Below are 11,595 nucleotides of genomic sequence, written 5' to 3'. Positions count from 1 at the left end.
AGTTATGAGCTACATGGATATATAAACAAAAGACTAATTTCAGATTACTTACTCAACTAGCCGTCGCGCGGACATTTCTCACTTCGAAGGGCTTTTTTTACCGTCAGAAGTATCGGCGTGTGTTATGGGCTCCTTTAAGCAAATCGCAGTATCAGTTTCAGAAGACTCATTATCGAGCACATCACATCTTGTATATTTGGGCGTTCCGGTCCAGCCATTTGCAAGGAGATAGTTATAGAACTTAATATCGTTTTCCATGAGGTCATGCTCACGTAGGTGAGGTACGAAAATCCATGATACCACTACCCCAAGAATTCCACAAATAGCAGCAATAATGAATGTATATGAGGGGCCTAATCGGTTTCGAATTGGTTGAAATGATTGTGTTCCTACAACTGCACCTAATTTCCCTATCGCAGCACTAATACCATAGCATGTGCCTCTGACAGGAGTCGGAAAGCTTTCAGAGCTGACTACGCCAAGCATATCACCAGGGCCAGCATTTGCTAGACTGAGCATTAGCGCGTAAAATATAATAAAGAGGGGCACTATTTTCATAATTCTGGTATATGCGCATCCAATTATTAGTCCAAATATGATATACCCAGTAAATCCGAAAACGAGTGTGTACTTCCTGCCTATTCTATCACACAATAAAGCTCCCAGTATCACTCCTGGTACTGCTAGTACGCCAAGTAATAGATTCCACTCAGCAATTTTAATCAAGTCTTCCGAATCACCAATAACAGAAGCTATAATAGTACCTGAAAATATTCCGTTGGGAAAGGTTACAAAATCATATAGAAACCATGCACCACAAGTTCCAATCATACTGCGCCAACAATATTTAATAATCAACCATACTGGGACATTCGAGCGCATTCGGCCACTCTCAAAGAGCTCATTACTAGCTAATCTCCACCGGAAGTAAAACACAGAAATAGGCCATATGCAGCCAAGTGCAAACATGGTTCTCCAAACCGCTACAAGTCTCTGCGACCCTAGGATTTTGTATACCACAAGAAAAATTGCCGTGGCAAATGGGCCGCCAAGCGAGAGTGGTAAATTGGTTACCATTACCATGATCCCACCGCGGCGGCGCTCAGAGTATTCATTTGCAGCCTCATTTGCAGCGACAGATGAAGAGGGGTATTCTGCACCAATACCGCAGCCAACTACCCATCTCGTCACGGTGAGCATCATGAAGAGAGCGGACGTGGTTTTGCCATAGGCCACGGCGCAGAGAACAGATCCCAATACAAGCAATATTGTCGCTACCAGAATGCCCCATTTGCGACCCATATAATCACAAGCGAATCCCATCCCCACCTGCCCTATGATAGTCCCTATGAGTGATGCATTTGAAACCCTTGTAGATACATCTGCACTATATTCTATCTCACCGTACTGATTTCTGAATACACGGTTTAACATCGACATGACATTATTTTGGTAACCATCTGAAATAAGCGCAAATCCTGCCGCCAGGATACTGAATAGATGTAGCCATTTGCCCTTCTTCCCCACAGCAAAACGTGCTTTGCGAGCCTCCGCGTCATACTTTAGTAACCCTGTCGTGGACATCGTATTTCTGCAAGCCCCGGCTATCCGAATAATATCTAGCGGGTCAAGCGTTAGGTTGCTGCATTCTATATTATATATTTCCTCTCTCTACCACGTGCAAATTTACCTGTATGATTATGCTGCAATCTCCGCGTTCTACTTCCTTTCTTGGAGACCGCTACCGACTGTCTTATGATTATCGGTGCACCATATGGCCGTCAAGCAGCACTAGCTTTTACCTGTGATACCTTTCTTTACTAACTGCATTCCGAAACTATATTTGCTCAATAGCTATTAATTCACGTCGCTCTTATGATGTGATTAAACCTTTCATTTTAAGGTACGTCGCTATTTCGCCGCGACGCATGTCTAGAGCGATTAGCTAATCCTTTTTATTCACGTGACATCCTAAAAGCGCCAAAAGAAATGATAAATATCACACCATTTTTCGTGAGGATCGTGCGGCCTGGGCAAGGGAGAGGAAGCCCTCCTCCAGTAGACCCTCAGTACGAGGAGTTCACATGCTTCTCTCCCAGTTTCCATACTCTTTGGGCTCAGTCACTCCATAAACATACTTTACGCGTTGACAGCGAGTCTATTCGCGGGGTAAAGGTACATTAGCAGTCCACCGGTTATACAGAGAGTGGTGTTATTTCCCACGGAGGACGGGATATCTTTCTCATTGAGCTATGCAAATGAGCAGCAGTCTTCTGGAAGCTGAGATGTTTCTTGCTTCTTTAAACTCGGAAGAAAGCGATAATGACTCGTATAACCTATTCAACACGCTGACGGGAAGAGGAGTTCAAGTACCACTAGGGCTTGAAGCTGGCATGCCAAGCGATCTAACGCCGGAGTCCTTTAAATCAAACACAGGTTTTGACTCGGGTCTGACAGAAGGCCTTGCCTCTACAGAATTCACTAGTCCACTAGACCCGGGAGACGGCGACCTAAAAGGTTCTTGCCGAGACCGATTATTGGTGAATGGCGGCAACATCAATGTATCAGCCAATGGCGGGAATGAGGCAGGATTCCTGGGCTTGGAAGAACATGAAGGTTTAAGCTCTGTCTCACCTTCCGTCGTAAACCGTAAGGTCGTACTTGCGGCGGGGTCAGTGACGGACTCGACAACCTCGGGTTCTAGCGGTAGCGCTGGCGCATCCCATGGTCGCATTTCCAAGCCAAAGCGGGAAAGAATGTCCCACAATATTATCGAGAAAAAATACCGGACGAATATTAATGACAAGATACTGCAACTTCGCGAGATTGTCCCTGCTCTTCGCGTTGCTTCAAAACGTGAAGACGGGGTCACGGTTGGGGAAGATGATATAAAGCAGCTTGATGGGCTAGAGCCAGCCAGGAAGTTGAACAAAGCCTCTATTTTGACGAAAACGATTGAGTATATAAAACACTTAGAAGAAAAGTGCGCGTTCTTCCAAGCAGAGACCGAGAGGCTCAAGCATGGTCAAAGCATTTCCACTCCTGAGAGTATACGGTACCTCTCACAGAATGCTACCTTCAGTGGCGTGCCGTCTTCTACACAGAACACCCTCTCCAGTGATGTCTCTTCTGCTACCTCTCCTTTCACTGCCAACGCTTATCCAAACTCAAATTCGTCCGGTGATTTCAATAACAAATTTTTGCTTGGTGGCATTGCATTTACTATGGGGATGACTTGTTTTGGTGATAATGATGACTTTCAAAATGCTCGTGGGCTTTTCGCAATGCCTGTTTTCCATTACTCTCCGGCAACCAATGGATATACATTATCGGATACCTATGGAACCGCCATCAATATCAAATCATCAGTTATATCTATGATTCGGTTGGTTTTCTTCTTCTTTGTCGCCTTTCGCTTCCTTGTGTTGTTTCTCCACAATAATTCGCCAAAGCAGAAATCAGAAAAAGATAATATACCAGCTATGATAATTAAGTTCTCAGAAGCTTTGGAATTTGGTACTTCATCAGGACTATGGAATACACTTAAAAAAACATTATTCGTTAATCGCTTCAAGTATCCCAAAAATTGTATTGAACGCGTTGAATCAGAAATGGCCAAGTGTTTTGTGCTTCAAATTTACGCAAGAAAGTCGCAATGCATAGACTATTTGCTGCACCGTTATTGTATGTCATCATGGACAACGTTATCTAAGCAAGTGGCCATAGCGAATGCTGTGGCTGCGAAGAGAGGCCAGAGTTATGGTAGGGAATGGGATATGATTACCAATATTTTGCAATCTTCCTTGAAACAAACCATTGAATCGACGGATACATTAGATATACTCGAAAGATCGGGTACTGTTGCATATTCGATGAGAGACTTTATCACTTTGGTAAATGACTCAATCATCAATTCAAATATCCATTCGATACTCGCCTCTTTGTTAGATACACTCGTGGATCCATCAGTTGACTTGGATGATACAGTCAAAGGTATATACAAGGCGGAAATTCAAGACGACAGATCTCTCCAATTCGCCCGCGAGAATTACATTGTCCTCAATGCTTTGTTCAATATCTCCGAGGTTACTAGTAAGAACCTATTAAACTTGCTCCGACTAGAAGATAAACCATCGATAGATACCATTAACAAAGACCGTTTATTTGTCTTGTATTCCGCTATTATGATACAGTTACTGTCAAAAGGTCATTACGTCTACCTTTATATGTGGTTTAAACGGGTACCTCTAAGATATTTGGACGTTAGCAACTGTACTTTGTTGGGTGTCACAGGTATGTACCTAACGTTACGCCATATAATGGCGCATGAGGATCATTTGCCGGACCAAGAAATATTTTCACTCCTCGAAGAGCTGGCCACTAAACTTCGTGTCTGGTTAGGTTCCGCTCCAGCTGATGTGCTAGATATCGAGGTGAGAGGTAAGCTTATTGAATACTGCATGAATACTGCACTTTATTGCGGTGGGAAAATAGAACATCCTACATCGACGACTTTGATGACTGACCATGATGAAGACGAATCTGAAAGCTCTGATTCGGAATAGTCCAGGCAAGTTAATACCCAATGCTCGGCTTTAGCCTCAAGGGAGATATCGGTAACAGCTCTATCTATGCTGCCAGCACGTACGAGTTTTACTAAATTTGGCATACAGTTCATGGTATTTGACATAAGCTTAATGTTTCATTCGCAACACAAGGCTTGCCGATGTGTAAAGTGCGCCGCGTCTCTGCATTCAAGACAGCATACATGAACTTTCAGTTTTATACGCCGATCATGTGATTTCTAATAGGGCTAGTCCATGCCCCTACCTATAATATACTACCATCAGCCCGCCGACCGAGCACAAGTATATATTTAAATGATGTTTGCGGATAGCAGCAGCATCCCTTACACGGTATATTCAAATGTAATTTAATATGAAGAGCAATGTTGAAGGCTTATTCCTACTCCGCATCCAAGCTGGAGTCGATAACCAATACTATACCGTTAGATGCCGTGTGTACCTCCTCAACGGCAAGGTCCCGCCCCGTCTTCGACGATACTGTATACCTGTCGCCATCCTTGCGCAATAGAATATCCCCCTGCATGCTCTTTGGATGAAGGTCGCTTGTCAACACGGCTGAGCCATCTTCCCGACCCACCTTAGAGAGGTCGATGTCGGAAACCACGTGGGTTAGCACAAAGCGTCTCACATTCGCCTGGATGGCGTCGTGGATTTCGCTCGCAGACGCGCCTGCCTGCTCCAACTTGTCGATGTTCCGTGGATACTCCCACGGCTTCTTGGGCATCGCCGTAATGGCGTCATTTGTCGGCGCAAACACCATGATGTGCCTGTCCCCGTCCGCAAGCGCTTCCGACATCCCGTCGATATCCCGTACATACCTCCCGAAGAGCGATATGGCCGGCAACGACTGGAGCCTGTCATCCAGCGTCACGCCGGTGTTCTGGAACGCCACCTCAATATCTCTTTTCCCCAGCTCCCTGTAGTCCTCCTCTTCCATAGCTGCGTTCCTCTGCATCGTATCCCGGAGTAATATCTCATCAAAATCGAGCGGGAAAAACCGTTCGAGTTCGAGGGGCACCACCTTTCTCTGTTCTCCAGTCTGTTCATCGATCATATTGATTAAGTTCACTACCATCTTGCTGCGCGCTACATGGAACGCACAGAAACCTAAGAGGATAGTTTTAAGCCGCATTATAACACACTATATTTAGTGCAAGTTAAAAGGCTGACTTGTTAATCTTGCCCATTTTAATATATCCTCGTGACGGCCAGGGGCCAAAATAAATGGTATCGGCGCTGCCACAAATCTTGCACGTGACCTGCGTCGGCTCGTCCATACCTAACGTCACACCCCTTGCGATATCAACATACAGCCAAGTCCGGTTACCTTACCATAAATTAATTACAAATGCTGCTAACCCCTAATTTTTATCTTCTGCACAGTGGCCGCCCGTCGAACCGGCAGCTTGGGTATCGATATGCTCAAGATACCGTGCTCGTAGTCTAGGCTGATTTTGGAGGCATCGATCGCCTCGTGTTCTGGAAAGTCGATTTCACGGCAGAAGTTGCCGGATGGTAGTTCCTTGATATGGCACTTATCGCCTTGACGCTGGCCTGCCATCACAGGCAGGCTGCCTGAGATAATCACAGTGTTGCGGTCTTCATGGTACTCGACCTTAATATCGTCCTGGTTAGCCACACCTGGATTGGCGATGTGCGCCAGGTAGGTTCCGTCGCGTTCAACGATGTCAATCGGAGGCTTCACACAGAAAACCTTCGGCGGCGTCTTGGAGACCTTGCCCTTTCTCGTACGAGGGGATTTATGCAGCCGCCGAGCGCACATACCTGCGTGAAGCGCGGCGCGCGCGTCGCCGAGAAGTTCAGATCCTATGAATATGGGGTAAGAGCTCATACGGTTGGGCGTGGCGTCGCTCAGGCGTGACAGTTGCCCGCTATTATGTATCGGACGAACCCCGCTCAGTTCAGTGTCGTGGCAGCGAGATTTTTCCAGAATATCCTTTAGAGAGGGAACTCCGACACGCACGTGACTATGACAAAAAGAAGGTTGGTGCGTCTGTTTGTTGAAAGCTCACAGCTCCGTCATATGACTACTGCGTAATGGCTTGTGATTGCGCCACGCGTTGCCGCCGCCTCCGCATTTAGCTGAGGCTATCACGTAATGCGTATACGTACATATTCACACCCATACACCATCTTATATGCACACAACAATTATGGTCACGTGAGAATTCATGTGCGAAGCACAACGCGTCAAGGGTAATTATTAATTGGCTTTTTAGCGCGATCTGGTTTTACTATACAAAGTATCACAGCCTAAACTAATCGCAAGGCGAAGTAGCGCTGAACTGAAGATTTGCTTGCCTCTAAGATGGCGGCTAAGGATAAGCTTGAGCTCCTGAAGAAGCTATCAGCTGCTAGAACAAGCAAGTCAAGCAGGGAAGTACTCGATGAAGAGCTCGGTTACAATGATGAAAATCGCGTGTACGACTTAGTGGGTGAGGAGCAGTTTCAGGAGCAACGGCGTCGCGAACTACTGCGTGATGACTTTGTAGTTGACGACGACGGGCAAGGATATGTCAATAACGGCCTAGATGAGTGGGCCGACACGCGTGGGGATGTGTCCAGCGATGAGAACGACCCTCAGCAGCGACAAGCAAGCAATAAGAAGGACGGGCGGAGAGACCTCATTGAAATGATGGCCAATGCGCAAAAAAGCCGCGCGGTGCCGCAGCAGAAGAAGGTTAAGAGGGTGGATGAAAGCGCGTTTGATGATATTTTAGAAGAATTCAGCGTTGTGCATACCGCCGTGAAACCTCTCGCCCGCGTCACCTCGGAGAAACGGCTCTCTGGCGATGATGGGGAGGAGATCTCTTCAAAAAGAATCAAGTCTGACACCGCGATGGCGGCCATTGACTCGTCGCCGACTCTCTCTAGACAGGCGAGAGCTTTGCCTGCTGTAAATAGTCTAGCGAGCGACGATGCCGATATACACACTTCGCCTATTGCTGCTACGACTAGGTCATCCCCATTGAAAACCGAGGTTAACAAGCTTGATATGCTTTTGGATAATGAAGATAGTGAAGATGATGAGGTATACCTTGGCAGAAGAGCTATCAGAAGTGCGGCAGCAAGTAGGCATGTCAATTTTGGAGCAAAATTTAAGAGCGTGTCTTCCCCCATCGGCGCAAAGCCTACCGATCTGCCGCATTCCGATCCAGATCTACAGCCCATGACCTCGCCGCTGAAAGGGTCAGAAACACCATCGTACGATAACTTCAATAATAAGTACTCAAAAGAAGACATTGTCGATCAGGCCACAGACTCTTTCTCCATGTTCTGGTTGGATTACACTGAGTTGGAAACCTCTTTGCTCCTCTTTGGCAAGATAAAGACGTTGAACGGAAAGCACATCTCCGCAATGGTGCAAGTAGCTGGTATTTATAGGGAACTATATTTCTTGCCACGCGAGGGGAAAACAGCTTTGGAAGTCCACGAAGAAATTATTCCTTTATTAATGGACAAATACGGACTTTCTACGATCCGGGCCAAACCGGAGAAAAAGATGTATGCTTTCGAACTAGCAGATATTCCCAAAGAAGCAGAATACTTGAAGGTTTTACTCCCCTATGAAACTCCAAAGTGTAAAAATGTCGTTATTCCTTCGGATCTCTGTGGAGATACATTCTGCCATGTCTTTGGAGGCAATTCTAGTATATTTGAGAGTTTTGTCATACAAAGAAGAATTCTTGGCCCCTGCTGGTTATCTATAAAACAAGGAGACTTTAACGAAATAAAGAATTCATCTCATTGTGACAGTGAAGTATTTATTTCCATCCCACAGAACATTTCACCTCATCAAGAAAGGCTTCCTGCGCCCGAGTTAAAATGTGTGTCTCTATCGGTACAGACAGTTATGAATGTGAAAGATAACAAGCAAGAAATAGTAAGCATTAGTATGTGCTATTATAACGATCTTCCACAGGATACGCCCATAGAAGAAAATTTAAAGCCTTCTGATATTATTACACTAGTGCGGCCAGTTAAAGGATCAAGTTTCCCACCTGGCTTGAATGTCTTAAGTAGAAAGGAGTTGCAAGGGACTGTTAGGACATTTAATTCGGAGAAGGTCCTTTTAAACTGTTTTTGTGCTATGATGAAGCGTAGCGACCCTGATGTTCTAATTGGGCATAGGTTAGAAAATATTTCTCTGGACGTTTTATGCCATCGGGCGCTACAACTCAGGATACCCACATTTAGTTCTTTCGGAAGGCGCCTAAGACGATCTTGGCCGGAGAGATTTGGGAAAAACAACGCAAGCATGGCTCAATTCTATATACGGGATATTTTCTCTGGACGCTTGCTCTGTGATATATCAAATGAAATGGGGCAATCACTGACTCCGAAGTGCCAAAGTTGGGAGCTAGGTGAGATGTACCAGGTAGTCTGCCAGCGCGAGTACAAGCCGTTGGAAATTAACTTCAATGATTCGAGGTACCACGAAGATGCTAATTTTCTGGTATTAGCTCTGCGAGAGGCCATTACAAACTCCAGCTTTTCCGCCGAGATTGCATTCCGGATACAAATTCTATCCCTGACAAAACAGCTGACCAATCTCGCTGGTAACTCCTGGGGCCATACGTTAGGCGGTACCCGGGCAGGCAGAAACGAGTTTATTCTTCTCCATGAATTCTATCGGAACAATTACATTTTACCTGATAAAGAGTCGCGACAAATGCGAAGTGCTCGGCAACAACAAAATGTCGACACTCCTGATGGAGATGTCGCTACTGATTCCAGAAATTCTAACAAAAAGGCAAAATACCAGGGAGGTTTGGTCTTTGACCCAGATAAAGGGCTTCATAAAAACTACATTTTGGTCATGGATTTCAATTCTCTGTACCCTTCCATTATTCAAGAGTTCAATATCTGCTTTACCACTGTTGAGAGAAATCCCCATGATATAGACGAGCTACCTCAAGTCCCTACCGAAGCTAAACCTGGGGTATTGCCTAGACTTTTGGCCAACCTAGTCGAACGCCGTCGCGAGGTAAAGAAACTCATGAATGCAGAGACTGACGCCCATAAAAAGGCAGAATGTGATATTAGACAGCAGGCCCTTAAACTAACGGCGAACTCCATGTATGGATGTCTTGGTTACGTTAACAGTAGGTTTTATGCGAAGCCGCTGGCTATGTTAGTTACTAACAAGGGCAGAGAGATTCTCATGAACACTAGACAATTGGCCGAGTCTCTCGGTTTGGCAGTAGTATATGGAGATACAGACTCGGTTATGATAGACACTGGTTGCGATAACTATAGAGAGGCCCTTAGTATCGGTGAGAACTTCAAAAAACTAGTAAACGAGAGATACAGACTTCTAGAAATTGATATTGACAATGTCTTTAAAAAGCTACTGCTGCATGCCAAGAAGAAATACGCAGCTCTAAATGTATCCTTTGACAAAGCTGGGAATGAGATAACCTCCCTTGAAGTCAAAGGCTTGGATATGAGACGGCGTGAATATTGTCCGCTATCCAAAGAAGTATCCACACAGGTCCTCAATACCATTCTCTCTGATCAGGATTCGGAAAGTGCTCTTGAAAACGTGTATGACTATATGGAAACCATAAAGTCTAAGATTGAGAACAATGAAATACGTGCTGATAAATTCAAAATCAATACTAGACTATCAAAAGATCCCAAGTCATACCCTAATGGGAAAACCATGCCAGCTGTCCAAGTAGCATTGAAGATGCGTGCCGTAGGGCGTGTGGTGAACGCAGGTACAGTTATTACATTCGTGGTTACTAAGGGCACAGATGAATCTGAACAGTCGAATCCCGCAGACCGCGCTCGTCCCTTACATGAAGTGATGAACAAAGCGAACGGTCTGGTCCCGGATCCTATGTATTACTTGGAGAAGCAGATATTCGCTCCAGTTGAAAGGCTTCTGCAGAAGATCGAAAGTTTCGATGTTGTCCGTCTGGGAAATGCGCTGGGAATTGATGGAAGGCGCTTCATTAATAATGTGCAGGATTCTACCTCGAATAGATCTGAGCTTCAACCCCTCGAATCCACTATCAGCGACATGGAGCGCTTCAAGGATGCTACGGCGATGCGCGTGACATGCCCCAGCTGTCAGGCTAAGTTCCCGTTCGGTGGTATTGTGGCTTCAAACCACTATCAGTTCACTTACTCTGGCCTACAATGCAAGGCATGTAACCATATCTTTGCCCCCCTGCAGCTAACTTCACAGCTTGAATTTGCCATACGCGCACACATCTCTCTCTTCTACGCTGCCTGGATGGTCTGCGATGACCCCACCTGCGGCACCGTCACACGCCAGCTTAGCGTCTTCGGTAAGCGCTGCCTCAATGAAGCCTGTACAGGTGTTATGCACTATCGTTATTCTGACAAGCAGCTGTACAACCAGTTACTGTACTTCGACTCTCTTTTTGACGTCACTAAGACCAAAAACAGAGACTTGAAGCCTCTCTACCTCCCTGGCGATGCCGACATGCCCACAGAGCCTTTGAGCGCCTCCCAGGTCGCTGCCCTTGCAGAGCAAAATAGGGACCTATTAGAGCTGAACCGTGGGGTGGTACAAAAGTACCTATCACAGTGCGGGCGCCGCTACGTTGACATGGGAGAGATTTTTGACTTCATGCTCCAATGATTTGTACCAAAGCTCTAAAGCATATCATTATTGCCCATAATAATGTTTACATAAGTCATACCGCGCATTCATGATCATTTATTGATCATTAACTGACTGCGCAGCACACCAATAGCCCCTGTCAATAATTAACGATATCTAATTGTACCTTATCTTATCGCTGCGAATTCCATCGAATGAGAAAACTCGAACAACGGCCGCGTGTCCACAAGCCGAAGTACAACCAAGTAATAGGTTAGAGACATGTTGCCTCATGATATAACTCTCATCGTGATACACTGAAGACAGACTGCTTATCTAATCGAAGTCAAGACATCTTGGCCAATAGGCTGGTATTGTGGTAAGAATAAGCGACTTCCTCGACGCAAGAAT

At 45.6% G+C, this 11,595-nt stretch overlaps 5 protein-coding genes across 5 annotated transcripts; 2 read left to right on the top strand and 3 right to left on the bottom strand.

The window, feature by feature from the left end:
* Positions 1 to 78: 78 nt before the first annotated feature.
* On the bottom strand, positions 79 to 1,584 carry GIT1 (Git1p; the record flags this gene model as incomplete). The annotated part of the gene is made up of 1 exon (NM_210595.1): positions 79 to 1,584. One exon carries the CDS (start codon positions 1,582 to 1,584, stop codon positions 79 to 81), a length of 1,506 nt encoding a protein of 501 aa, NP_985241.1.
* A 668-nt stretch (positions 1,585 to 2,252) lies between these two features.
* On the top strand, positions 2,253 to 4,565 carry HMS1 (Hms1p; the record flags this gene model as incomplete). Its single annotated transcript, NM_210594.2, has 1 exon — positions 2,253 to 4,565. One exon carries the CDS (start codon positions 2,253 to 2,255, stop codon positions 4,563 to 4,565), a length of 2,313 nt encoding a protein of 770 aa, NP_985240.2.
* Positions 4,566 to 4,965: 400 nt separating this feature from the next.
* On the bottom strand, positions 4,966 to 5,718 carry AGOS_AER383W (uncharacterized protein; the record flags this gene model as incomplete). Its single annotated transcript, NM_210593.2, has 1 exon — positions 4,966 to 5,718. The coding sequence occupies one exon, from the start codon at positions 5,716 to 5,718 to the stop codon at positions 4,966 to 4,968; it is 753 nt and encodes a 250-aa protein (NP_985239.2).
* A 222-nt stretch (positions 5,719 to 5,940) lies between these two features.
* Positions 5,941 to 6,438, bottom strand: AGOS_AER382W (Hsp20/alpha crystallin family protein; the record flags this gene model as incomplete). The annotated part of the gene is made up of 1 exon (NM_210592.1): positions 5,941 to 6,438. The coding sequence occupies one exon, from the start codon at positions 6,436 to 6,438 to the stop codon at positions 5,941 to 5,943; it is 498 nt and encodes a 165-aa protein (NP_985238.1).
* A 477-nt stretch (positions 6,439 to 6,915) lies between these two features.
* On the top strand, positions 6,916 to 11,223 carry POL1 (DNA-directed DNA polymerase alpha catalytic subunit POL1; the record flags this gene model as incomplete). Its single annotated transcript, NM_210591.1, has 1 exon — positions 6,916 to 11,223. One exon carries the CDS (start codon positions 6,916 to 6,918, stop codon positions 11,221 to 11,223), a length of 4,308 nt encoding a protein of 1,435 aa, NP_985237.1.
* Between the last annotated feature and the right edge of the window lie 372 nt (positions 11,224 to 11,595).

Source organism: Eremothecium gossypii, chromosome V (assembly GCF_000091025.4).
Source record: "Eremothecium gossypii ATCC 10895 chromosome V, complete sequence".
NCBI lineage: Eukaryota > Fungi > Ascomycota > Saccharomycetes > Saccharomycetales > Saccharomycetaceae > Eremothecium > Eremothecium gossypii.
The sequence above is the reverse complement of the archived record's forward strand: the minus strand, read 5'-3'. Positions and strand labels throughout refer to the sequence as shown.